We start from the raw sequence: 22,843 nt of genomic DNA on the forward strand, positions 1-22,843 counted from the left end.
GGATTTTACCTTTGAAATACAAAAATAGGGAATGATAAGTTTTATGAAGGGATTTGAGGGAAGAAAGGGTCAAAATAAAAAAGTTGAATGGATATTTTCCTTTTACTGAGCTTTTTTTTTTTTTTTTTTTTTTTTTTTTTTTTTTTTTTTTTGCTGGGGAAGGAAGGAAAGACAGAACATGATTATTCTGTCCTTTGGAGCTCCCTTCAATCTGAGTGTAATCTGTCTGACTGGAGACTAAAATACAGTAGAAGAGGGAGGAGAAAAAGGTGTCTCTTCCTCTATGTTTAGGAAGAGGCTTCTGCTGAACTGTGTCATGAACTAGAAAGACTCAAGTATCTCCTTGTTTAACTATATAAATATAAGACACAAAATCAGACTTGTTTCAAAGGTACACAATCATTTTCACAGAAAAAGATGGTTAATTTAATTTTGCCTTTGCCTTTGAAATTTTTCAAGCAGAGATTTGAAACCTTTGTCATGTCCCCTCGATTTTTCATTACTGTCCCTCCTTCGAGGCAGATTCTCTTCTGTGACTGGCTGTTTATTTTTAGATGTTTTAATTTTCTGTGGGTAACTATCAGTTTTTGAGTTATCAAGCCACTTGTCTTCTGCTGGCATATGATTCACACTGTGTTTACGTGAGAATGATGGAAAGTATGGTGAATAGTATGATGGCCATTGCACATTGAACTCTGGGAAGACCTGAGTGAAGAAGGTGAAGGAGTTATAGGGCACTTTCAAGACAAATTTCAAGCCCATCTCCTCTTCAGAGCCAGGCAGAGGCATTGGTATGGCCAACATTTCTGCTTCAAATTGATTTTTCTTTCCTTTGTCATGTAGACAGCCATCTGGGACCCAGGAGGCACATTCTAAGCAGATTGAATAGCTGATTGACATGCATTCACCAGGTCTCTGAGGTGGAGTTTCTTTCATTTGCCGAAAGAGAATCTGCTTACATATATCCCTTTTTATTTTCTCCTCAGGAATGGAATTGATGATGGCATGTACAGTTCTAGCAGACACATTGCCCCTGCCTTGAATGATATATGGTTTGATGTACTTCAAACGCCATGGAATTTCTTTCTCTTTTACAGTCTGATGTTGGAATCCGGACGGAGCCTGATCTCTGAAGTCAGAGGTTGATGGAGCCATAGTCTGGTGGTGGCCATAGCCTATTGGAATATCCTTCTGGTGGGTGAGAGTGGATAAAGGAAATGTCTTTTTTTTAGGTGGAAGTGAGACTATAACTTGATCATCCTTGCCCGTTGGAAGTATGCTCTGGCTGTTGTTGGTGTCTGGTCCAATTTCAACCTGCTTGGTGTAACCAAGCAAAGTTGTATTTTTGTATTCTAGTTTCATTAACATGTTGTTTGCCTCACAATTTAGGTCATGTAGAGTTGTGATCTGATCATTGGGCTTCAATATTTGAGACACTGGACTTGATGTAGTGATGGTGAAGTGGTCAGAACCAGAGAGAGCTGTTATTTCATGATCTATGCCCCATGAAATATTTGTACCACCATTCTGGTGTGGTTGTATTATGTGCTGGCGATCTATGCCTAGTGAAGGTGTCCCTCTGTCATCTTGCTCTGGTCGCTGGTGGTCTATAGCCAGTGAAGGTATCCTTCTATCATCTTGCTTTGGTGGTGTTATGAGCTGGTGGTCTATACCTAGTGAAGGTGTCCTCCTATCATCTTGTTCTGGTGGTGTTGTGAGCTGGTGGTCTATGCCAAGTGAGGGTGTCCCTCTGCCATCTTGTTCTGGTTGCTGGTGGTCTATAGCCAGTGAAGGTATCCTTCTATCATCTTGCTCTGGTGGTGTTGTGAGCTGGTGGTCTATGCCAAGTGAGGGTGTCCCTCTGTCATCTTTCTCTGGTCGCTGGTGGTCTATAGCCAGTGAAGGTATCCTTCTATCATCTTGCTCTGGTCGTGTTGTGAGCTGGTGGTCTATGCTAGTGAAGGTGTCCTTCTATCATCTTGTTCTGGTTGTGTTGTGAGCTGGTGGTCTATAGCCAGTGAAGGTATCCTTCTATCATCTTGCTCTGGTGATGTTATGAGCTGGTGATTTTTGCTCAACGAAAGTGTCCCTCTGTCATCTTGCTCTGGTGGTGTTGTGAGCTGGTGGTCTATGCCTAGTGAAGGTGTCCCTCTGTCATCTTGTTCTGGTGGTGTTGTGACCTGGTGCTTTATGCCAAGTGAAGGTGTCCCTCTGCCATCTTGTTCTGGTCGTGTTGTGAGCTGGTGGTCTATAGCCAGTGAAGGTATCTTTCTATCATCTTGCTCTGGTGATGTTATGAGCTGGTGATTTTTGCTCAACGAAAGTGTCCCTCTGTCATTTTGTTCTAGTGGTATTGTGAGCTGGTGGTCTATACCCAGTGAAAGTATCCCTCTGTCATCTTGCTGTGATGGTGTTGTGAGCTGGTGGTCTATACCCAGTGAAGGTGTCCCTCTGTCATCTTGCTCTGGTGATGTTATGAGCTGGTGATTTTTGCTCAATAAAAGTGTCCCTCTGTCATCTTGCTCTGGTGGTGTTATGAGCTGGTGATTTTTGCTCAATAAAAGTGTCCCTCTGTCATCTTGCTCTGGTGGTGTTGTGAGCTGGTCGTCTATGCCTAGTGAAGGTGTCTTTCTGTCATCTTGTTCTGGTGGTGTTGTGACCTGGAGCTCTATGCCAAGTGAAGGTGTCCCTCTGCCATCTTGCTCTGGTCGTGTTGTGAGCTGGTGGTCTATAGCCAGTGAAGGTATCCTTCTATCATCTTGCTTAGGTGATGTTATGAGCTGGTGATTTTTGCTCAATAAAAGTGTCCCTCTGTCATCTTGCTCTGGTGGTGTTGTAAGTTGGTGATCTATACCCAGTGAGGGTGTCTCTCTGTCATCTTGCTCTGGCTGTGTTGTGGGCTGGTGATCTATGCCAAGTGAAGGTGTCCCTCTGTCATCTTGCTCTGGTCGTGTTGTGAGCTGGTGATCTATACCCAGTGAAGGTCTCTCTCTGTCATCTTGCTCTGTGGGATGATGATCTATGCCAAGTGAAGGTGTCCCTCTGTCATCTTGCTCTGGTCGTGCAGTGAGCTGATGGTCTATGCCTAGTGAAGGTGTCCTTCTGTCATCTTGTTCTGGTTGTGTTGTGAGCTGGTGGTCTATAGCCAGTGAAGGTGTCCTTCTGTCATCTTGCTCTGGTGGTGTTGTGAGCTGGTGGTCTATAGCCAGTGAAGGTATCCTTCTATCATCTTGCTCTGGTGATGTTATGAGCTGGTGATTTTTGCTCAACGAAAGTGTCCCTCTGTCATCTTGCTCTGGTGGTGTTGTGAGCTGGTGATCTATGCCAAGTGAAGGTGTCCCTCTGTCATCTTGCTCTGGTGGTGGTGTGAGCTGGTGATCTATACCCAGTAAAGGTGTCCCTCTGTCATCTTGCTGTGATGGTGTTGTGAGCTGGTGGTCTATACCCAGTGAAGGTGTTCCTCTGTCATCTTGCTCTGGTCGTGTTGTGAACTGGTGGTCTATACCCAGTGAAGATATTCCTCTGTCATCCTGCCCTGGTGGTTTTATGATCTGGTGGCCTATGCCCAGTGAAGATGTCCCTCTGTCATCAAGCCCTGATGGCATTGTGATCTTATGATCTGTACCCAGAAAAGGGATCTTGCTGTAATCATGACTTGATAGAGTTATGATATGGCTATCTATTCCCAGTGAAGATATTTTAGTGTCATCCTGCCCTGATGATGTTATGAGCTGGTGGTCTATGCCCAGTGGAAGTGTCTCATTGTCATCCTGCCATGGTGGAGCTATGAATTGGTGGTCTATGTAATCCTGCTTTTGTAGCATTATGATCTTGCAATCTAGTTCCATTAAAGATTGTTTACTGTCATCCTGCCATGGTGGATTAATGACCTGGATACCTGTGCCCAATGAAAGTGTTTCACAGTCATCTTGCTGTGGTGGAGTTATAACTTGGTGGTCTATGCTTAGTGAAGGTATTTTAGTGTCATTGTGGCATGAAAGAGTTATGACTTGGTGGTCTATGCTCAGTGAAGGTGTTTCACTATCATTCTGGCATGGTGGAGTTATGACCCATTGGTCTATGCCCAGTATCTCAGTATCATCCTGGCATGATGGAGTTATCATCTGGCAATGTATGCTTAGTGAAGGTATCTCATTGTTGTCATCCTGGCATGATGGAGTTATCATCTGGCAGTCTATGCCCAGTGAAAGTGTCTCACTCTTGTCATCTTGGCATGGTGAAGTTGTCACCTGGTGGTCTATATCCAGTGAAGGTATCTCATTGTGATCTTGACTTGGTGGAGTTACAATATGGTGGTCTATGTCTAGTGAAGATCTTTCACTGTCATTGTGTCCTGGTGGAGTAATGACCTGGTAGTCTATGCCCAATGAAGGTGTCGCAATATTCTCATTCTGGTATGTTGGAATTTTCACCTGATGGTCTATACCCAGTGAAAGTGTCTTAATGTTCTCATTCTGGCATGGTGAAGTTATTACCTGAAGATCTATGCCCAGTGAAGGTGTCTCAATGTTCTCATTCTGGCATGTTGGAATTATCATCTGGTGGTCTATGTCCAGTGAAGTTGTCTCAATGTTCTCATCCTGGCATGGTGGAATTGTCACCTGGTGATCTATGCCCAGTGAAGGTGATTCAGGCTTATCCTGGCATGGTGGAATTGTCACCTGGTGGTCTATACCCAGTGAAGGTGTCTCAGTGTCACCCTGGCATGGTGAAGTTATCATCTGGTGGTCTATGGACAATGAAGGTGTCTCAGTGTTACCCTGGCATGGTGAAGTTATCATCTGGTGATCTATAGCCAGTGAAGGTGTCTCAATATTCTCATCCTGGCATAGTGGAATTGTTATCTGATGGTCTATACCCAGTGAAGGTGTCTCAATATTCTCATTCTGGCATGGTGGAGTTATCACCTGGTGGTCTATGCCTAGTGAAGGTGTCTCAATATTCTCATTCTGGCATGTTGGAATTGGCACTTGGTGGTCTATGCCCAGTGAAGGTGTCTCACCCTTGTCATCTTGGCATGGTGAAGCTGTCACCTGGTGGTCTATGCCCCGTGAAAGTGTCTCAATATTCTCATTCTGGCATGGTGTAGTTATCACCTGGTGATCTATGCCCAGTGAAAGTGTCCCAGTCTCATCCTGGCATGGTAGAGTTAGGACTTGGTGATCTGTGCCCAGTGAAGGTGTCTCAGTATTCTCATCCTGGCATGGTGGAGTTATCACCTTGTGGTCTATGCCCAGTGAAGGTGTCTCAGTATTCTCATCCTGGCATAGTGGAGTTATCACCTGGTAGTCTATGTCCAGTGAAGGTGTCCCAGTCTCATCCTGGCATGGTAGAGTTAGGACTTGGTGATCTGTGCCCAGTGAAGGTGTCTCAGTATTCTCATCCTGGCATGGTGGAGTTATCACCTGGTGGTCTATGCTCAGTGAAGGTGTCTCAGTATTCTCATCCTGGCATAGTGGAGTTATCACCTGGTAGTCTATGTCCAGTGAAGGTGTCCCAGTCTCATCCTGGCATGGTAGAGTTAGGACTTGGTGATCTGTGCCCAGTGAAGGTGTCTCAGTATTCTCATCCTGGCATGGTGGAGTTATCACCTGATGGTCTATGCCCAGTGAAGATGTCTCAGTATTCTCATCCTGGCATAGTGGAGTTATCACCTGGTGGTCTATGCCCAGTGAAGGTGTCTCAGTATTCTCATCCTGGCATGGTAGAGTTAGGACTTGGTGATCTGTGCCCAGTGGAGGTGTCTCAATATTCTCATCCTGGCATGGTGGAGTTATGACTTGGCGGGCTATGCCCAGTGAAGGTGCCACACTGTTATCCTGGCATAGTAGAGTTGTGGCCTGGTGGTCTGGGTCCTGCAGCATTTTTTTCCAGAAGTCTGCTTTTGTTTGATAGGGGATGACCTGGGCACTTGAGTCTGGTGTAGTCTCCTTTAAAGAATCTGCACTGGTTTGAGGGAGAACCATCCAATAATCTGGTAATTGGGATATTGTTTGTTGCAGGGAACTTGCTGGTTGAATAGTCTTCTTAGCCTGTGATTCAGACTCAATTGTGTGGTCATGATTGAGTGGAGGGATGACCTTGGTTTTACAACTTCTTGAAGATTTGATCTTATGAGGGTCTGGTACAGTCTGAGTCTGGTATTGAGAACCAACAAATTTATGATTGGCCTGGTTGTCTGGGGTCTGTGGTTTTTTCTCTGGATGGTCAAAAATAGTTAGAGACTGTGCATTGTCATCAGAGCATAGTATCACTATGGTCTGGTAGTCTGGGTCCCACACAGCCTGAATTTGTTGTTCAGGGCAGAGTGATGGGGTAACTGGGTTATTAGGGTCTACTGGCCTGTCATCCTGCTGACCAACATTAGCTGGGCTGCTGGATTTATTATACTCCAGTTTCAGTGAATCCTTACTCAACAGCTTAGAACAAGGGAGGTTTTCACTCTGGTTAGCGGAAGAGAACAATGGTGTTATGACTTGGGTCTTTGAGCTAGATGCTGCTGCAGGCTCACTATTCCGGACTAGTGAAGCTGAATTTCTTTGTCCAGGACCCATCGGAATTGTTCTCTGATGACTTAAGTTTGGTGAGACCTCATTGAAGTGATCAGTTCCTGGGCCAGGCGTTTTAACTTTGTGTCCAGAAGATGGTGGCGGCCAGTTGGTGTCCTTGACCTTGTAGTCAGGGCCTGGCGAAGCTTCGGTTGCGTGCTCAGGGCATTGGAAGGGCTCAGAGCTCTCCCAGGTTCCCAGGGATAGGGAAGGATCAGAGGCTGCTTTGGCACACGGGATGAAGCTTTGTGGGTGTCTCGTGGTTCCCCTGGCCTGCTGGTTGGGATCTGGTGATGTGAACTTGACATTGGATTGAGGCCAGGAGACTTCTGTGCTTGTGCTCCTGTTCACATATTTGGGCAAGGGTGAAGGTGAAGCCCAAGTTCCAGACTGCTGGTTGAGGTTAGGCAAAGGTGACGTGTTTTCCCTGAAGTGAAGATCAACCTGTTTTGAAGTCTCATTGACCAAATACTCAAGGTCTGATACATTTTCTAAAACTACATCTGTCTCAGAAGAGTGGTCCTTAAAAGGGGATTGTATAATTAGACATTTGGTTTCTCCTCTGCCCAACACAAAAGCTACAATTTTCACTTGTTGCTTATTATCCTGAGCTGCTTCTGCAGAGGGACTGCAAGTTTCTGGGGCAGATCTGGCACTGGGCTGACGGTCAGGGAATGTGTAATCCCTGGTCTTTCTGGGTGATGTTGCCTCCAGATGGTAGTCGGGGATGGAGGGTGATGCTGGGGGCTTCTGTCTGGGCTGTGACAGCTCTTCAGCCTCACGGTGAGGGCTGACTTTGAGAGAGGGAGGCTGCTGCTTGAGATGTGACAAGTCTTCAGACCTGTGCTCGGGGAATAGGAGTGCTGGTGACTTCTGTCTGAGATGTGGCAGCTCCTCCTTCTGAAAGTTCTGACCCTGTGAGATCTTGGGGAAGCGCTTGAGCACAACAGGACTCTCTGTGTAGTATTTTGGGTGGAGAGGAGGTTTAACATCTTTAGGAGGGTTTCCTAGGGATATGTTTGACCTTGTCCTGAAATCAGGGTTAGGCAGAGATAAGACAGAGTGACTGCGATGGCATGGGTATGGGGGTGGCTTAGGGGTAACCTGGTAATTCAGGTACGGCAACGGCACCGAATTTGTGGCTGGATTCTTAAGACAAGGCAAGGTTGCAGGCTCTGTCCTGTGATAATGATAAACGGGTAATTGGATGGAGTTGGGCGGGTCACTGAATCTGTTCATTCTCTCAGACCTAAGTAAGGGGTCTCTTTCCCACTTAGGTGCTATTCGATGAGGTGGACATGGCAATAGCACTGACTTGCTGTGGTAACAGAGGTCTTTTGGAGGGGTCTGGACCAAGGATGCTACAAAAAAAAGGAAAAACCATGTGAGTGAGGATGAGAAGATACTACACAGAGAGAATGATAGGAAGGTCAACTATGCTAAGGGTGTGTATTATTACTTTACAGAGGAAGAGATGAAGCACCAATAAAATGATTTAACCAAACTCATGCATAAATGCATGCATACAGCTAATATAAATACTGAACTTAGGATTCATACTTATTTTATTTATTTATTTTTTTAAATAACTTTTTATTGATAGAACGCATGCCAGGGTAATTTTTTACATTATCCCTTGCACTCACTTCTGTTCCGATTTTTCCCCTCCCTCCCTCCACCCCCTCCCCCAGATGGCAAGCAGTCCTTTACATGTTGAATAGGTTACAGTATATAGGATTCATACTTAAAAAAACAAGATGAAGAGTGGTTAAAAGTGTTTAAGTTGCCCAAGAGAACACACAACTAGGAAGTTTCATAGGCAGGACAAGAACCCGAGTTTTCTAATTTCCAGACCCCAGTTCTTTGCACTGGATAAGACTGGTTCTGAGAACAGCAGAATGGTCCTTGTTTACATCATCTTGTGTTTCCACACTGTCAAGGAAGGAAATAAGGAAAGATGTGACAGATACTTCATTTGAATAATAAAAATAAAAAAGCACAATTCTTACCTTTTGGAAATAACCTGTATCTTCTTCCCATTTGTCCACTGAAGGATTTCCTTAAGAAAATAAAAGGTTAGTCAAGAAGTACAAATGTTCTTAGTCTTGGTAATTCCTGAAAAGGCTATTGACTGGACAAGAAAATTTCATCAACCTACTTCCTATTATCTCCATTAATAGTCACTACTAATGAATATATATGGAGTTGTTATATCTTCTCATCTTAGGAATAGCTTCAACACATTTTGAAAAATACTTGTTACTAGTTGTTGCCTTGTAGCACTCCTCTCCCTCACCTCCTCCCCCCATTCCTTTCCTGCCCTATTTTCCCACTATACATCTATCTTCTTTCTCTGTTCCAAAATAAATAAAGACTGAAAAAATCCATTTATGTGGGAACATGGTCAGCTGAGAGAATCACATATACTTCTCTCAGGATATTTTATTTCATTCATTCATTCATTCATTCATTTATTTTTGTGAGGCAATCAAGGCTTTGTGACTTGTCACAAAGTTTCAAATGTCTGAGATTGGATTTGAACTCAAGTTCTCGTGACTACAGGGCTGGTGCTCTATCCCCTGTGCTGGTTAGCTTCCCCACATTTTTTTAAAATTTAATTTTATTTTCAGTTCCAAATGTTCTCCTTCCATCCTCCCATCCCTTACCCACTGAGAAGACAAGAAAAGTAAAAACTGTTACAAATATGTATAGATATTCAAATGTCTGTGTTAGCCATGTTCCCCCCGCCAAAAAAAAAAAAAAAAAAAAAAAAAAAAAAGCAAAGAAGGAAAGAGAAGAAAATATGCTTCAATCTGCCCTGTTAGGCCCTGTGTTCTTTTCTGAAGGTGGACAGCATATTTCATGAAGTCTTTTGAAAGTTTGATTGGTCATTATGTTAGACAAAGACACTAAGTCTTTCAGAGTAGAATATATTTTCAATATTACAGTAACTGCATAAATTATTCTTCTGCTTCTGCTCACTTCATTTTGCATTAGTTATAAATCTAAATCTTCCTAGGTCTTTCTGATACCATTCCCTTTATTACTTTTTATAGAATAATAGAATTCCATCATATTTATATACCATAACTTGTTCCTCTCTTCCCCAGTTGAAGGGCATTCTCTTAGTTTCCAATTCTTTGCTATCACAAAAAGAAGTGCTAAAATTTATATTATATTATATATATGTGTGTGTGTGTGTGTGTGTGTGTGTATATATATATATATATATATATATATTTATATATATACTCTTTTCCTCTTTCATCTGAGCCACAGACTTAGTAACAATATTTTTTGCCAAAGGATATGTACAATTTAATAGTTTAGTAGTTGCAAATTACTGTCCAGAACTACTTTACCGATAGTGCATTAGTGAACCTATTTTCCCACATCCCCTCCACAACATTTGTCATCTTCTTTTTCTGTTATATTAGCTAATCTGATTACCATAAGATGGTTTTTCAAGGTTGCTTTAGTTTGCATATCTCTAGTTATTAGTAATTTAGAAGTTTGACTTTATCTGAAAAACTGCCTGTCTCACATTCCTTGGTCATTTATCAATTTGGGAAACACTCTTATTCTTACAAATTTAGCTTAGTTCCTTATATAATTGAGAAATAAAACCTTTTATCAGAATAATTCACAATTGGTTTTCTCCCTAGTTTCCTATTTTTCTTCTAATTTTAGTTACATTGGTTTTGCTTGAATAAAATCTTTTCTATTTTATATAATTAATATCATCCATTATACTTCCTATTCTTTTTTAGTTATAAACTCTTCCCCTATTCATACCTCTGATAGATGACTTCTATCCTCCACTAATATACTTATGATATCTATCACTTTTTATGTCCAAATTGTGTACTTATTTTGAGTTTTATCTTGGTATGGTGTGAGATGTTGGTCTGTACCTAGTTTCTGCCAGATTCTCAGGACATTTTTAGCAAAAATTAAAATCTTAAACTAAAAGAATGAAACTTTTAAGGATGGGATTTCAAACATAATGCAGTGATTTCACATGATGCTTTCTTAGACAAAAACATCTCTTCCTAGCCTTCAATTTACACAAAGTGCCCAAGAATAGCTCTAATGGTGTTTGAGTTTGGCAAAACAATTCAATATTTGTAGGCATTTTGATGCTTTAAAAACGAGTGTGTTTGGACTTCTCAATTCAAATGCAAATTAAATTTTGAGAATGTAGGAAATTTTATCCAAACTGAAGCATCACAATAGGAAAACTGAGAATCACAGCTTCAGTCACCTGTCTTTTCAATTTCTTTTTCTCTGGTGATTCACCCCAAAGTTATGTTTCACTAGAATTTGAACAATAAGAAAAGCAAGAACTGAGTAGTCAGGCTGGAGTCAGGCTATTTTAAATATCCCAAGATCAGGGCACTGGACAATTCAATCCCTGATGGTCTCGGAAGTTCCAGAACTTCCTTAATGATGGAAACTGAGAGAATGTTACCCCAGGAGACATAAAACAAGTATGAATATTGCAAATATGTATCTTTGGAGAAACAAAGATCCTCCCCAAGAGGACTATATATCCTTAAATAGAGAGAAAAACTATTTGTGCTTTCCTTGTCACCAAGAATAGAACTGAACTCAATGGTTCCAGCTCAGAAAGGAAAACTGACATCAGAGGGTACCAGTTGTCCTTTGTCACCTGTTATCACTTAATATACTGGAGACAAAGTGATAAATATCTTGTCTTCGAGATGGGCTTTCTTGGTAAATAAAGCACACATAAGCCTTGACTTGGAATTACATAAAAAATGGATTTTCCTATTTGTAATTATCTGTTATTCTTCTCTTGTGTCCTTTCCACACAAGATTCAATTTTGGGATCATGGATTTAAAACTGAAAGGAATCTTAGATATCATATGGCATAGGTTCTTCTTTCCATCTCATCCTCACTATTTTGTAGATTAAAAGGGGCAAAGACCTGCCTAGGGTTATACATGTATGGAATGGCATGGCTGAGATTCCAAATCAGGCCCTTGGACACCAGGATGTTTTCCTCTATACTACTTGACAAAGTATGAGCTCTTTCGTTCTTCCTGAAATCATACCCATCCATAACAAGCTATAGGAGGATAGGAGCTATTATATCTTTTAATGATTTTACCTCTTATATAATCCCTTAACCCAGGTCTTTGCCCATTGAAAAAGTAAACATCCATGAGCTACTGTTTTTGAGGACTATTCTCCCTCTTGAGAACAGAATGAAATTCTGCTGGCTATTCTCTTGCTCCTGACCTTTGAATATCCTTGAACCTGGCCCAGCTTCTCCTGGCTAGAAGGTGAGAACCAGAGCTACTCACCAGTGAGAAGAGCTAATGATGGACCAGTCCAAATACAGTTTGTGGCTACAAAGTCACCCAGGAGGGAAAGGCTGAGACTATCATTCCCCAGTAACAGAGTAGAATCAGTTCGAAAATTAGTATAAAAATCGAGTAGAATCAGTTCAAAAATTAGTTTTAAAAAATTGCACCCCTTACAAAGAGGACTGTGTCCTGGGATGCAGAAAAAATGGTTGTGCTTCCTCAGGAGCATAAAGTTAAACTGGGCTCTGGATCAATGCCTCCCAGAAAGGGGATATGAGGTGGAGCTGACATCATAAAGCTCCAGTTATTTCTCTTTTTCATCCAGAGTTAGCTTGCTTCATATTTCCCTTGGGGACCAGCCATCTGGATGGCTGAAAACACTACTTGAACACCAGGTCTGGAAGGTGTATTAAATGATCAATTTCATCAGTTAATTCATTCCAAAGTTCCACCTTAACCTTTTACTGGCCAGCTCATTCTACTGAGTACTTAGTAATTTTTGGCGAGCACAAAGATCTAGTCTCAAGGAAATTTGCTCTTGAGAATGTGTCATAAGTGGACAAGAAGAATTTTATAGACATTAATGCAGCTTTTAATGCAGAATTAGTGGGAGTCTTTAAAGGGGTGATGATAGAAGATAGGTGTGAATCTACCCTATTAGGTAGTCCTTTTTTTCAGAAAATGTTTGTGAATTATTTACTTTTGAAAATGGAAAAAAATTTTTAATAGGCTAATTAGTATAATAAAGTCTTCAACCAAAATACTAATAATAGATGTTAATATCCTTATTACCATCCTCATTGTTTCCTATTTCTTGATGAAGTTAAAGGACCCTGCAAGCACTTTGCAAACTATTCATTACTTTTTGGAGTTAACTCTTGTCTGTCTGGGCTCTCTGCCTACCAGTTACAGCAGTTTCTTTATCTTGGAATTTCATTCTATCTTTGGACTTTTCTTGTTGGAAATATGTGCCACTCCTGTAGTCTCTTCCTCTAATTACTGTCCCCTAGCATCCTTTAAAGGATGAGTGCTCAGGCCAATTATGTCTTTGTTCCTCTCTGGGCTCTATTCTGGATTCTTCAGGCTTCTTTAGCATCCTTCTATATCAATTAACCTCTCAATTTCCAATTTCCTCTTATATGTTGTCTTTTTCCACTGGTATGTAAATGTCCTTGAAGGTAGGGATTAGCTTTCTGTTCATAAGTGAATTTGTTAAGCCTCAGATGTACAGCAAGCCAATCCTAAAGATAAACTAAAAAAAAAATTTTTTTCACACAGATGAAGAAAAATGAATTGGTTAAGAGCTAGCTAATATTAAATCCATGGCACCCCTTTCTGTAATGTCATAACAGTAAGACAGACGTTTGCAAGTGCCCTCTGTCTTTTGGGCTTAAGCTCAGAGGTTCATATTCTTAGCACATCAGTATTTCTTGGAAACATGACCCTGTCTGCTTTGGACATAGGATGAATTGGTTTGTAGCACTGAGGATATGTGGTATGCTTTAGATTAGAAAAGACTCAGAGAGTTACCATGAGCACAGAGTTACCATGAGCACCTGCTGAACTAAATATAACTTGTCAGAAGCCCCAAATCAGAAACATATAAGTAATTATCATTATTGGTAGTATAGGGACCATAAATATATGAGGTTGAATTTACCAGTGGTTCATAAGGATGACAGATATAACATGGATTGTTAAGGTCAGGACTTGGGGACAGCTCCAAGAAAAAAAAGCTCCTTTGCTTTCCAAATGTGATCCAGGAACTTGTTGGTTCACCAACTCTGTTGGGTGAATTCTAGGCAGTATGTAAAGCCAGTGATTAGCTAATCACTAGACTAGACTGCCTAGACTGCCTAGAGAAGGGTGGGGCTCTGTAGATGGTGATGAAAGATAGAGTGTTTGGGAGATAAGAGAAGAAAAGAGGAGAATGATGAAAATTGAGAGACAGGGTTTTTTTTGATTGGTTCCATTTTTGCTCTCTTTCAAGTTCACAAGATCCAAAAATAATATGTAGCTTAAAAATCCTATCAAAAAAAAAAAAAAAAAAGAGGCAAACCCTTTCTTGGATCCTCTGTTTTTTCTTTTTATCCGAAAGATGACATTGAGCTCCACAACAGCCCATTAGCTTCCTCTTATATGTTTTTGACCTGGACATAAATATTCTTCCCTCAGGAAGAAAAGGAATAGAGAATAAAGCTTTGTGCCTGGGGGACTGGGAGGGAATTAATGAGTTCTCTTGTAGAAAAGACTAATAGAAAGATGAGAAGTTCTACAAGGCAGGCAAGCAACAAGCATTTATTAATTTGCATGCCCATCTTGCTGAGCACAATGTCTGACATTCTTAAACACTTAATAAGAAAGACAGTCCTAGCTCCAATGGGGGTGAATTGCTAATTAATTAATGGAATTATTGTGACAAAAGGAATAGGACCACAAAGGGATCCCTTTGGAAACCTTGCTAATTGAATGGGAAAAGTTTGATATTTCTTCAAAAAGAAACTATATATTAACCAAGCTATAGGATCAGATTTTCATTTTTCCCTGCCTTTCTTCTCTGGCAAATAATTCCCAGGATATGGGTAGACAGAATAATTCTGGGAATGTATAGAACAAACTAACCTAGTCCATATCTACCCATCCCATATGTTGAGAACACATATCTCAGGGTCAGCAAAAGACATGTCTTTGTTTAAATTCTAATTTATGTGTTGTTTCCCCATTTCCCACTGTTTTCCCTGACAATGTCAAATTGTTTTAATGACTGATGCTTCCTAATATAGTTTTTTTTTTTTTTAAATAGTTTTTGTGCCACATTCTCAGCCAACAAGGATGAGCCAACAAAGGGGGGGAGGAGTTGTGTCAGGGAACATATATATTGCTTATGATGCTTACGCTTGGGGACTTAACTTTTACCTCATATATGGGGAGAATGATGCTTGCTTCTCATGAGAAACGAATAAAACTTTTTCTTTACACCATGAGCGATCTCTGAAATTCATTGGGTGGGTTACATACCTCACACTAATCATAAGTCTCTGAAAGGATCCCTACCACAGGAAAAGGCCCAGAAGTGGAAATACTCTGTGTTGAAAAATTTCCCAACCCTGGTGTTAGTAAAGTAGCTTCTTAAAGAGGGTATTCAAGAAATCCTTAAAAATCTTCAATCCAAAATTTTTTTATGTAGAAACAAAAACAGTTTTATGTACTTTGAAAAAGTCAAGAGTTGGCCTGCTGAGAGTGGGATGGGGAGCAGTGATCATGCTACCAAATAAAGCATATATTAGAGAGGGAAATCACTCTCCCTCCCCACCAACTTCAAAGATGACTAGCAACTGTGTTCTCACACAGTAACATTATGGAGAGTTCATCAGTATATTCAATGGTAGGTAATGTTTAAGAGGCTTCAAAATATATTCTAAAGCAACTTTTTGGAGTAGAAATTTGAGTCAAGGGTAATGATCAGTATGTCTGATTGCTATAGTCTTGTTGCTTACTGGATTTCCCTAAAACTGACTTTTTAATTATTTCTCAACCCCATGGACAGCATAAGCCAAAGTGTATTCTGTGGCTCTAATCTCACTTGAGCTCTGATTACTGATCATGTTAGAAACATATAGGATGGGAGATAATTGGGAGGACAGCTCCTTTCAACATCAATATTCTTTAATGTGATCTTGGTTCTAGAAACTCACAAATGTAGGTCAGTCAATGAAACATTGCTTACTGTACTTTCTACTTACTCCTCCAACCTCTTTTATGATGGGTTCCTGCTGAATTCCTTATTGTAATTGTATATTGTCTAGATGTAACCAGGGAGATAGAAACACTCTTTTTAGTATTCTTCCTTGGCACCCTATTGAAACTGATGTTTTCCAGTATTGAAAGTAGGGATCTAGATTCTATTGGCCAACTTGAAAGATAACTAGTTTATATATTTATCCATATACAAAGGAATTATTTCCATGTTTACTTATTAAATATGCAAGAGACTGGACCAAGTGCTATGATCAACAAAATAATGAAAAAGACAGTGCCTATCTTCACAGACCATAATGTTTAATAGATTGAACATGAAAACAGACAGGATCTTATTCTTCATGTTTGTCAAATAGGAGTGTGATATACAGTCATACTTCAAAGATTTTGTGGGTTCAGTTCCAAACCATTGCAAAATAAAGCAAGTCACACAAATTTTTTGTTTTCCCAAGCAATACAAACTATACTGTAGTCTATTAAATGTACAATGGTGTTATGTGTATATATATATATTAAAAAACACAATTAAAATGCACTTTATTTTTAAAAAATGCAAACTGTCACCTGATCCTTCAGTGACTTGTAATCTTTTTGCTGATGGAAGGCTTTTCCTTGATGTATTTATTGCTGCAGATTGATCAGGGTAGTGATTACTGATGGTTGGAATGGCTGCGGTAGTTTCTTAAAAGAAGACAATGAAATTTGCTGCATCAATTGACTCTTCCTTTTTCTTGAACACTTAAAGGCCATTGCAGGATTATTAATCAGCCTAATTTCAGTATTGTGGCATCTTAGGCCATAGAGAGGCCTGGGGAGAGGGAGAAAGATAGGAACAGATGAACAATCAGAACTATATTTATTAATTAAGTTTGCCATCTTATGTACATGTGATTCATGGTATCCCAAAACAATTAGAGTAACAACATCAAAAACCAGTGGTCATACATCACCATAACAGATTTAATAATGATTTAAAAAGTTTTAAATACTACAAGAATTACCAAAATGAAACACAGAGACATGTTCTGAGTACATATTGTTGGAAAAATGATGTCAATAAACTTGCTCAATGCAGGGTTGCCACAAACTTTCAATTTGCAAAAAACAAAGTTATCTGTAAAGCAAAATAAAGCCAAGTGCAATAAAATGAGGTGTGACTGCCTTGGCAGAAATACTAAGTCAAATGACCTGGATTGAAACATGGCCTCTCTTTTTCCCATCCATAAAATGGGCTAAGGTAGGAAAAAGTCTGTACTAGGTGACTCCTAAGATTCCTTTCCGCTTTAAATCGATGATCCTAAAACTGAAAAGGAACTTAAGGGAAAACTAATCAGTAAAAACATGTCAAAAATTCCATGTCTGGGAATTTTGTGTGCTTTGTTTACTAGGGCAAGATGGTCATCACATTTAGTCTCCCTTACATCAAGTGATGAAAGGTGACAAAGGACAACTGGTGCTCTGTGATGTCAGGATGACTTCAGATCCCTTGTCTAGCCTGGGGCCTCAAGTCCAGCTCTTGGTGCCTGGGGAAATTTAGTTTTCTCTGCACCTTAGGCCATACCTAGTTCTCTCAGGAGGATCTTTATTTCTCCAGAAAGACAAATTTGGGATTTTCTAACTTACTAACGGGGTGGGGGGGGGGAGGGAGGGGGGAAGTGATCTTCCAACATCACTGGGACTTGATTAGCATCCTGATCTTGGGACATTTGAAATAGCCTGGTTTTTATCCTTCTTGTAGTTTTAATTTGCGAGAGGCAACTTTGGGATGGAGAGGGCTAGCTTGTGTGGGTCACCAGGATGTAGGTCACCTGAGAAAAAGGGGTAAAGAAAAAGAGATCTAGGTGATTAGAGCTAGTGGTTCTCGGCTCTTCTTTTATGATGCTTCATTATGTTTCTCATTTTTAAGAAACTGATATAAAATCTTCTGCACTTTCAAAATAAGATTCCTTTTATCGACCTAAGATTACATAACCAGAAAACTCTTTTTTTTTTAGAGCAGCAGTATATCTGAAGCTGTGGCATTCTTTTGCCAAAATTAATTAGAGCTGTTTTGAGGATTTCATTCTTGTCTAAGAAAGTGCCATATGAGATCACTGAGCGATAATTGAAATTCCATCCTAAAAAGTTTCATTCTTTTAGCTTATGATTTTGATTTCTGCTAAAATGTCCTGAGGAAGCTATGTTTTATTCATCTCTCTGCTGATCATACTTAATGTAAATGAGGTTTTGTTAAAATCACTTCATTTAGAGTAATTTTTAATAAAAAGTATAAGGCTTGTGCTTTGGAATTGGGAGAGAAGCTAGATGGGGAATGGAGAAATGCAAGTATCCAGAATGCAATGACTGACTAGGAGGTAAGTCTAAAAAAATTGGAGGATAGAGGTTTTAAAGATAAGCCATCATTTGGCTGGTATTCTTTTTAAAGGGTCACTGGAATACTTTATACTTTTTTAAAACTAACATTATTTTTTTTTTCAAGGAAAAACTTCAGAGGACCAATGGGGAAAAGACAGAGGTTATTTCCAAAAGGTGAGAACTTAATTTATTTGTTTTTCAAATGGATCAGTGTCTGAAATAAATCACCTACGTGACTGTGACCATCCCATCATATTCAATTAGTGTGGCACAGTGAAAGGAATTAACGGGTCTGGAAATCTAAAGAGTTGAGTTCTATCTCTCCCCAGGTCATTTTCTAGTCATGTAATCTTGGACAAGTAAGCCTGATGCTCTTCACTTTAATTTCCCAGGTTTCATTCTTGGCTTCACCACTTTTACTAGTTACTAGGTACAAATTTACCTTAGAATCTACTTTTCTCATCTGTCAAATGGGAATGAGCCAGTCTGTCTTCCATGCCTTGGCTCTTCCATGAATCCAATGGAACAGCAATACACACGTTAGCTTTCATATAGGAAACCTTCAAGGTTCCGTATAAATCCAAGTGTGGCAGTGGCTTGGTTTTGCTCACCCCTTCCACCCTATACCTTAAAGGAGTATAGTGAATTTAGCACTGGAAAAGAATCTTAAAATCCAGTTCCCTTCTTTTATTGTTGAGGAGATTGGGGCTCAGATTAAATGGTTTTCCCAGGGTGTCAGAGGCAGAATTTGAACAGAGATATTCCGTACTGCAAGATTTTTACTCTTATCTGCTTTACCAGGCTACCTTTCAGGGAATAGCACATATCTTTCCCATTCATTCTTGGTGCATTCAAATCTCACACATGTGGTTTTTTCTTTTCCTTTAGCATCCTTGGTCCAGCCCCCTTCAAAAGACTCCTGTATCCAGAGCAACTTGGAGACGTTGCCATGTCCACCTCCTCAGTTAGAACTTCCGTGGGAACAGGACCAACTTCCCAGAACTGAGAAGATGACCAACCTCAATGAACAGCCTAGCTCCAATCAATTATCACTTAGCTCCTCTTGCAGCACTCTATCTGTGTCTGCATCATCGGTATCTCGGCTTAAGGGTCAAGCCGTCAATACCGGGCTGTTTCCTAAACTGAAATACCAGGGAATGAGGAGATCATTTCTGCCTAAGAAATACCACAAGAATGCCTCACCTTCTCCTGACTTTAGGACAAAGGCAGTTGAACGTCCGACTTGCTCTAAACAGTTTGTTGTACCTCATCTTATGCCCGTCCATCAATCAAAAACAGCAGTAAAACTCAAGCGCCCTCATGGGGTTACTTCAGTCACCAATCCACTTCCAAAAATCTCACCATGTCGTGACTACCGGGGCAAGCCAAAGTTACCATACCTCAAACATCAGCCTCGACCTCTGGCTTACGCTAGCCATCGGGTTGTCACAGCTCCGCCCATCGTGAAACAAAAGAGGGCCAAGATTGTGAGCAAACCCTCTGCACCGCCTCTCTCCCGGACCAGTTCTTCATCACTGCCGCCATGCCAAAGTCACAGAGAAGTTCATCGGCGCTCTCAACACCGGGGTAGGATCACCACGGCTCTGCTAGGAAAATTGGACCTCTGGCCCAAGAATCATGTTACAGAGTCACCTAGTTCTGAAGACCATGCCAAAACCACAGATTCAGAAAAATCATCAGACCAGTCTGACCTCCGCCCCAAACCTCCCCTGCAAACCTGCCCATTTTCAAAGAAAGAACGACCTATTCATAGACGCTCAGAAACAGCTTTACTTTCTCTAACCCTTAACAGAAACAAGCCTGCACGTCCATCATTTACCAAATTTATTAGCAGAGGCACAAACACATATATACTATGGCCCCAGAATAAGAACACATCACAAGGTTACCACCAGGCCAGGTCAAGTATTAGATGTCCATCAGACTCCATGATCCGGCCCAGAGCAAAATCTGTTCCATCTCAATCTCTGAAAGTCTGGGAGACCACAGTACACCAGAACATGACCACATGGCCTAACCATGTAGCTGCAGCTTCACCAGGCCTTGATGTCAAGGTCAAGGACACAACTGGACCATCACCACTTCCTGTCCAGCCAGTTACAACACCTGTACCAGGACTTGTTCAGAGCAATGAGATTACTCCAGACCTGAATGATCGGACTACAGTTTCCAATGGCTTGGGACACCAAGACGCAACTTTAGTGAGCCAGAGCGGTATGCCCCAGACAGCATCTGTTTCTACAACTCCAGATGTAGCAGCATCGTCCCTCCATACAGAGTCCACACCCAGTGCTGGGCCGTTGGATAAATCCCCATTAATAGCTGGTGATCATAAGCCCAGGGATCCATTTGGCTTTGATCAGCAAGTTAAAGTTCCAATAAATCCTCATACCTTGTTCCCCTCGTTAATCTTCTCTGAACAAGCAGCTGAGTCTATAATTGGTCTAAACTTCCAGGCCTTGATGGAACTAGAAAATCAATCAACATATGAAGTAAAACCTGATTCCCAGAATCTATCTCAACCAAACCCAAATGACCAAGTCTTATCTTCACCCATCCTGGACCACCAATCCAACCCTGTACCAGATGACAAAGCCAAGGTCATACTTTCCCCTGACTCACACCATTGGATGAAGCTGTCATTGACTCCAGATTACCAGGTCTCACGTCTACCAAGCACTAACAAACTGGCTGAGGTCGAATCAAAATTCACCACCACCCAAGACTTACTTCCAATAGATCAAGAGGATCGAATTTTGCAGATTTTACCTCTACTCAACCCTAAAGAGAGTATTATTCTTTCATCTGATCCCAGTGGCCAAAAGGATACTTCATCAGGCAATGGTGACCACCAGATTAAGATGGCCTTGACCTTTGGCCATCAAAATGAGGCTCATTCTAAGCTTCAGTATCATGACCCAATTGGAGAGAACAGAGAAATTCCATGGCGTTTGAAGTACATCAAACCCTACACTATTCAGGGAGGCACATTGTCTGCTGCAACTGTAACTGCTATCATCAATTCCATCCCTGAGAAGAAGATAAAAAGTGACATGTGTAAGCAGATACTCTTACGCCGGATGAAGGAAAGTCCCCCTAGGAGACCCGGTCAGCGTATGACATTTAGTTATACAGTCTGCTTGGAATGTGCTTCCTGGATCCCGAATGGCTGTCCTCATGTTGAGGGAATGAACCATCTTTCTGAAACACAGTTGTTGGCCATACTAATGCCTCTGCCAGGTTCTGAAGAAATGGGTGTGAAATTTGTCCTACGAGTGCCCAAGAAAAAACCCTTCTCCCTTTTCAGTATGTTATTCCCTGAGTATGAAATGCACTGGCCCTCATACAATTCATCAGATTTAGCATCAAGCTCAAACATTGAGTCCTATGGATATCCCAAAGTCACCCGACATCAGCCTTCATTCTTGTTCTCAGACAATGAGCCCTTTGAATGCCCCCAACTCACCTGGCATCGTCCTTCATCACTCTCGGGTACTGAGCCCTATGAATTCCCCAAACTCACCCGGCAACACCCTTCATTTTCATCCTCAAGGACTGAGTTCTATGAATGCCCCCAACTTACCTGGCATCGTCCATCATCACTCTCGGGTACTGAGCCCTATGAATACCCCAAAGTTATCCGGCATTATCCTTCATTTTCACCTTCAGGAATTGAGCCCCAAGAAGGCCCTCAAGTCACCTGGCATCGCTCTTCATCCTCATCCTCAGCCACTGAGCCCTATGAATTCCCCAAAGTCACCTGGCATCACCCTTCATCCTCAGACATTGAGCCCTTTGAATACCCCAAAGTCACTCAGCATCATCCATCATCCTCATCCACAGGCATTGAACCCCATGAAAACCCCAAAGTCACTCAGCATTACCTTTCATCCTTATCCTCAGGTACTGAGCCCAGTGAATGCCCCCAAGTCACTCAACATCACGCTTCATCATCATCCTCAGGCACTGAACCCTGTGAATGTCCCAAAGTTACCCAGAATCACCCTTCATCCTCAGGCACTGAGTCCCATGAATGCCCCCAAGTCACCCAGCATCACCCTTCATCCTCAGGCACTGAGCCCCGTGAATGTCCCAAAGTCACCCAGCATCGCCCTTCATCCTCAGGCACTGAGTCCCATGAATGCTCCAAAGTCACCCAGCATCGCCCTTCATCCTCAAACACTGAGCCCCATGAATACCCCAAAGTCACCTGGTTTGATTTGCTTCTTGGCAAAGATTGGCAGCCATCAGTGAAAAAATCATCTAAACATCGAGTGTCTTCCAAGGAAGAGACATTCAAGAACAGGGAAGATGATGAAAAGGAGAAATTGAGGTTACTTACACTGGGTTTCAAATCTCTTCTTGAGAAATTTGAAAAGCAAATGAAAAATTGTTAACCATCTTTTTTTTCTTTAAAAGTGATTGGCCTTTTTGTGTGCCTTTGAAACTTATATATGACTTTGTGTCTCATTTATATTTTAAGTAGTTGAAAAGGGAGACATTGAGCCTGTCTTTCTATTCAGGAACCTATTCCTGGAAATGCAGGGGGAAAAGGGATTCCATGTTCTACTGCTTCCCTCTCATAATCATGTTCTAGTTTCCACTTAGATTATATCCATATGGAAGGGAATTATATAGGACAGAAAACTATGCTCTCTGCTTTTTCTTCCCCCCACCTACTTCCCCATATAGGTCCAGTAAAAGAGACACACTTCCCCTCCCAAAGTTATCTGTTCACTTCTTTATTAAGACCCTTTCTCATTTCAAAGCCAGTAATTCCATATTTTAGTACTTCATAAGATCCA

The 22,843-nt window shown here is 41.2% G+C and overlaps 2 protein-coding genes and 1 long non-coding RNA gene across 6 annotated transcripts; 2 read left to right on the top strand and 1 right to left on the bottom strand.

Moving 5' to 3' along the window:
• Nucleotides 1-1,934: 1,934 nt before the first annotated feature.
• On the bottom strand, nt 1,935-12,116 carry LOC127554003 (uncharacterized). Of its 2 annotated transcripts, none has more exons than XM_051985194.1 (4): nt 11,901-12,116; nt 8,579-8,628; nt 4,011-7,930; nt 1,935-2,180 (listed from the first exon to the last, which is right to left on the bottom strand). In XM_051985194.1, the coding sequence occupies exons 2-4, from the start codon at nt 8,607-8,609 to the stop codon at nt 1,950-1,952; spliced, it is 4,182 nt and encodes a 1,393-aa protein (XP_051841154.1). In that variant the 5' UTR covers nt 8,610-8,628; nt 11,901-12,116; the 3' UTR covers nt 1,935-1,949. The 2 variants fall into 2 exon arrangements, with proteins under 2 accessions (XP_051841154.1, XP_051841153.1); XM_051985193.1 differs by having other exon boundaries at nt 3,951-7,930.
• Nucleotides 2,045-3,313, top strand: LOC127554004 (uncharacterized). Of its 3 annotated transcripts, XR_007951873.1 has the most exons (4): nt 2,113-2,203; nt 2,624-2,743; nt 3,095-3,154; nt 3,215-3,313. It is a non-coding gene; the product is annotated as an uncharacterized LOC127554004 (long non-coding RNA). The 3 variants fall into 3 exon arrangements; XR_007951872.1 differs by lacking the exon at nt 2,624-2,743 and having other exon boundaries at nt 2,045-2,143; XR_007951871.1 differs by lacking the exons at nt 2,113-2,203; nt 2,624-2,743 and adding an exon at nt 2,896-2,983 and having other exon boundaries at nt 3,035-3,154.
• Nucleotides 12,117-17,321: 5,205 nt separating the features above from the next.
• Nucleotides 17,322-22,489, top strand: LOC127554005 (uncharacterized). The gene is made up of 3 exons (XM_051985196.1): nt 17,322-18,016; nt 18,142-18,191; nt 18,906-22,489. The coding sequence occupies exons 2-3, from the start codon at nt 18,161-18,163 to the stop codon at nt 22,433-22,435; spliced, it is 3,561 nt and encodes a 1,186-aa protein (XP_051841156.1). The 5' UTR covers nt 17,322-18,016; nt 18,142-18,160; the 3' UTR covers nt 22,436-22,489.
• Nucleotides 22,490-22,843: the final 354 nt, after the last annotated feature.

This window comes from Antechinus flavipes, chromosome 3 (genome assembly GCF_016432865.1).
Source record: "Antechinus flavipes isolate AdamAnt ecotype Samford, QLD, Australia chromosome 3, AdamAnt_v2, whole genome shotgun sequence".
NCBI lineage: Eukaryota > Metazoa > Chordata > Mammalia > Dasyuromorphia > Dasyuridae > Antechinus > Antechinus flavipes.